This window comes from Phycomyces blakesleeanus (genome assembly GCF_001638985.1).
Source record: "Phycomyces blakesleeanus NRRL 1555(-) unplaced genomic scaffold PHYBLscaffold_9, whole genome shotgun sequence".
Lineage (NCBI taxonomy): Eukaryota > Fungi > Mucoromycota > Mucoromycetes > Mucorales > Phycomycetaceae > Phycomyces > Phycomyces blakesleeanus.
Genome location: NW_017265142.1, coordinates 1617763 through 1622678, shown reverse-complemented (window position 1 = coordinate 1622678; position 4916 = coordinate 1617763). Strand labels below are relative to the sequence as shown.

Here is a 4916-nt window from a genome sequence, read left to right as displayed (position 1 = left end):
CTGTCCGAATTATTGAGTAGAATCCTTAGGTTGTAAAAAGACACAAAAAGAAATAGACAATATGTATATTTTGTATCAGTGCAGCAATTGTATTGGTAGACAATTGGGCGAGTGTGCGAGTGTGCGTATGTGCGTGTGTTGGATAAAAGAAAAGAAAAATATATGATAGTAAGCCCAAAATATGATAGCAGGTTATATATATATAGCTTGGGAGTAGCTTCTGGTGTGTAACCGTATATTGAATAAAAGGAAAATAAATATATATGATAGTGTATCCAAAATATGATAGAGACTCGTATATATATATATTTTGGGAGTAGCTTTTGGTGTGTGTCCGTGTGTTGAATAATAATAATAAAATATACAAGATAGTATATCCAAAATATGATAGAGGCTCATATATGTATATAGTTCGGGAGTAGCTTCTGGTGTGTGCCAGTGTGTTGAATAATAATAATAACATATATAAGATAATATAATCCAAAACATGATAACAGTTTATATATATTTAGTTCGAAAGTTACTTTTGGTTTATGAATATCACCCTTTTCATTTTGACTTGGTAATATTTTTCTGTAGGCTCTTGCTTTTTTGGTGTAAAATGTTTGATGCTTTTTGATCCAATTTCATTAAGTATAATTATAGAAGAATTTGTATGGATCTGGATAGTGTGTTATTTATGAAACATACTAGAAAACATAGTTTAAATTATATTATTATATATAGCTTCTATCATACATTAAAAGTATTAACAAAAATATAAATAACAATGCGATTGTGAATGATTTGTAAATATATACCGTGGAATAAAAATCGGCTATAGAAGTATATTCCAATATATCTTGTATTATTATCTATAGATTAAACCCAATCTAATTTTAATTAGAATCTTGAGGAGACAGGATATATGAACAATTTTGGAATTATTTGAGAGAGGTATGATACAAGCTATATATTTATAAGAAAGCAAAACTATTATTACTAGCATATATGTTTTTACGATATTATTATCTTCTGGATTCCGAAGGCCCAAGATTGTTGGAAATATCCCTTCAGTCCAGATCGAGCTCAATAGGCGGCCGATCCGGACAGGACCATATTGCTGATATAACATATTCGGTTTTTATTGGTTAACTGAAATTGTAGTTCTTATTAATCATACATATGTTTTATTTTTATACTGGGCCGACTTCTGTCTACTATGAAATGTAATATTATATGAATGACGATTCCCAAAAGGAATGAATATTCTCAAAAAGGATGACGGGATGGATGAATGGGGGAATGTAGAAGGAGGATGCAAGCCACCGTAAAAAAAAGTTTTTTTTGTTATGATTATGGCGCAGTGAAGGCCACTTTAATATATCATCCTGTCTGAGCGATTGTAAGTGAGAACTAGGCGGTTTTTAAGTCTATGTATGGGGAACAGTATCCCTGTCAATTGATTCTGCTATGTTATTTTAGCTTATTGATACACAAAAACCGCCTGCGCAACCAATTGGTAATAACAGTTTACAAAAAAGTGCATTCTGTCCGAATTATGGATTATAATCCTTAGTTTGTAAGAAAATATAAAAGGAACATACAATCAAGTATATTTTGTACCAGTTCAGCCAATATATTGGTAGACAATTGGGTGAGTGTGCGTATGTGTGTGTGGTGGATTAAAGAAAAGACATATATATAGTATCTGTCACACATTTAATATATTAATAAAAAGAAAAAAACAATGCGATAGTTAATGATCCATCGAGCTATTTCGTGGATCAAACTGTTATAAGAACATATTAAATTAATTCCTATTTAGTTTATATAATTTTCAGTAAGATACTATATCACTACAAAAAAGGAGCGATTCAGAGAGTGATTTTAAAAGCTATTATAAGCATTCTTTATAATCACTAGTTGAATTGCCAATTTTTTCTTAGTGGATCTATTTCTAATAAAGATCTCAAGCAGTGCGATGAACATGATGTCAGTTTATTAGAGTGTTTAGAATAATTTTTTTTTCTATATGCGCTTTCTTTCTTTCATAACATTTAATTATATAACTAAAAGTTAATTCTATGATATATATTCCATATCAAAACCTTTATATAAAGTATAGATTCCTTTTATTCTTATATGTTTTATTAAAACATTCTTGTTATTATATTTGCTTATTATCTAATATAAAAACCCGATACTCTCAATATTATATATTACTATGCCCAGTTGTGAAAACTTTTAGTTCTCTTGTAATACATTTATATATATAATCTAAGACTAGATATCTGCTCTTATCGACTATAGCAATTCGGTAAATAAAAAAAAAAACTAATTGCATTTTAAACATGTCAATAATATTTTTAATTTATGAGACTTGCTTTAATAAAAAGCTGGGATAATATAAAGAGTCTCTTGATATGCTCTTATAGTCTATACATATATATATATATATAGACCACTTTCTCTTTCATATTCCAACTAAAGTGGTACAGTTTTACAACCTTTCTTTTAAGAAATAATATATTAATATATAACATATGTGTCAAGTAAATTTTTATATAAAATCAATTCACGAAAATGGGTAGCCATATAAGAAATTCGGGTTTTTAAAATGAAAGTCTTTATATTGCTTCTAATCAGAGCAATCAATCCATTGATCTACAATTTTCTATGCATGCTGCTATGTCATCATCTAATGACGAAAGCATAAAATTTTTTCACAGTTATTTAGTAAGAGTGCCAGCCAGACCATCTCTGTTTTCCTCTTGTGCATGGTAAGTCTATTATTTCCTTTTCATTTGTGTTGAGGGAGTAGTATAGTCTATAGATATACTAATCTTGACCTTTTTTCTATGTGAATCAGCGGCGTGTCGGATGGATGGGTGTTGGTGTGGTGTGGATGGGGGGGGTGTGGTGGGTGTGGTGGGTGTGGTGGGTGTGGGGTAGTTTAGTTTCCCCTCTCTAGTTAGTTTACGTAGTGGGTAGTCTTTAGATATAGCTTTCGTTTATCCCTTTAGCTTAGCTTAGATTGATAGTTTCGTTCCCTGTTCACCTTTTATTTTTTAAGCCCATAGCTAGCCTCACACCCCAGCGTTCCCGATCTCCTCCCCACTCCGTTCTCTTCCACGAAGTCAGGACAGGTCTACGCCCTGTGGAGGATGGATCCGCCTTTATAGGTGGTGAACTAAGATTCTGACGATATATTTGAATATTAATAAAATTTTTTTTTAAACCATTTTTGTCTGCCCATAATTACAATGTCTGCTTTACAAATGATTGAGAGAAACACTTTATTATTAGAAGAAAACTGAATAAAACAATGCGTGAGAACAATAATATGAGTTTATTTTTTATTTAAAAATATCAAGTTTTAATAGTAGTGTATTTTTTATATGGGCGAGAAGTGGGCGGTGTGAGTGGGTGGTCCGTGTGGGTGGTCCGTGTGGGTGGTCCGTGTGGGTGGTCCGTGTGAGTAGTCAGTGTGACAAAGTTTTGACATTCATGGCGCATGCTAATGACGAGAGATTAACATCGCGAGACTTTTTGTTAGGTGGCGTCCGCTTGGTCTAGACCCAGTCGCGTAAAAGTATACTGAAAGGCGTGAGCTTTGAAAATTATGTCCGATGGGATGGAATTAGATGGGATGGGACGGAATTGAATGGCGTCATTGGGATCGAAGAAGGTGTCGGAATTATGGTGGTATGAATACTATATGACTTGGAGAGTTGAAGGTCAGCTCTGAGAATGGTGGCATATAACACTTCAGGTATAGAGAAATATTGTATATGACTTGCGAGTGTTGAGGTTTTATTATATGGCCATTATTTCGATTTTTATTTTTCAGTGATTATAAAATAAAACAATAATATTGTTGGTGGTGGCGATTCTGGTAGTTTTGTAAAGTTGATGGCGGGATGGTGGGATGGCGGGATGGAGGGAATGTAGGAAGAGGATTCACGCCATCGTTAAATAGAATTTTTATTTTATTTTTTTTACGGCGCAGTGAAGGCCACTTTAATATACCGTCCTCTCTGGGCGATTGTAAGTAACCACTAGACGGTCTTTCAACCTATGTATGGGTAACAGTATCCCTGTCAATGGACCCTGCTATGTTCCTTTAGCTTAGGGATACACAAAGCTGTCTGCGCAACCAATTGGTAATACCAATTTACAAAAAAGTGCATTCTGTCCGAATTATCGAGTAGAATCCTTAGGTTGTAAAAAGACACAAAAAGAAATAGACAATATATATATATTGTATCAGTGCAGCAATTGTATTGGTAGACAATTGGGCGAGTGTGCGAGTGTGCGTATGTGCATATGTGCGTATGTGTGTGTGTTGGATAAAAGAAAAGAAAAATATATGATAGTAAGCCCAAAATATGATAGCAAGTTATATATATATAGTTTGGGAGTAGCTTCTGGTGTGTAACCGTATATTGAATAAAATGAAAATAAATATATATGATAGTGTATCCAAAATATGATAGAAGCTCGTATATATATATATTTCGGGAGTAGCTTTTGGTGTGTGTCCATGTGTTGAATAATAATAATAAAATATACAAGATAGTATATCCAAAATATGATAGAGGCTCGTATATGTATATAGTTCGGGAGTAGCTTCTGGTGTGTGCCAGTGTGTTGAATAATAATAATAACATATATAAAACAATATATCCAAAACATGATAACAGTTTATATATATTTAGTTCGAAAGTTACTTTTGGTTTATGAATATCACCCTTTTCATTTTGACTTGGTAATATTTTTCTGTAGGCTCTTGCTTTTTTGGTGTAAAATGTTTGATGCTTTTTGATCCAATTTCATTAAGTATAATTATAGAAGAATGTGTATGGATCTGGATAGTGTGTTATTTATGAAACATACTAGAAAACATAGTTTAAATTATATTATTATATATAGCT

At 32.4% G+C, this 4916-nt stretch overlaps 1 protein-coding gene across 1 annotated transcript; it reads left to right on the top strand.

Moving 5' to 3' along the window:
• Positions 1 to 2670: 2670 nt before the first annotated feature.
• On the top strand, positions 2671 to 3236 carry PHYBLDRAFT_181270 (hypothetical protein; the record flags this gene model as incomplete). The annotated part of the gene is made up of 3 exons (XM_018438442.1): positions 2671 to 2762; positions 2852 to 2876; positions 3056 to 3236. 3 exons carry the CDS (start codon positions 2671 to 2673, stop codon positions 3182 to 3184), a joined length of 246 nt encoding a protein of 81 aa, XP_018292656.1. The 3' UTR covers positions 3185 to 3236.
• Positions 3237 to 4916: the final 1680 nt, after the last annotated feature.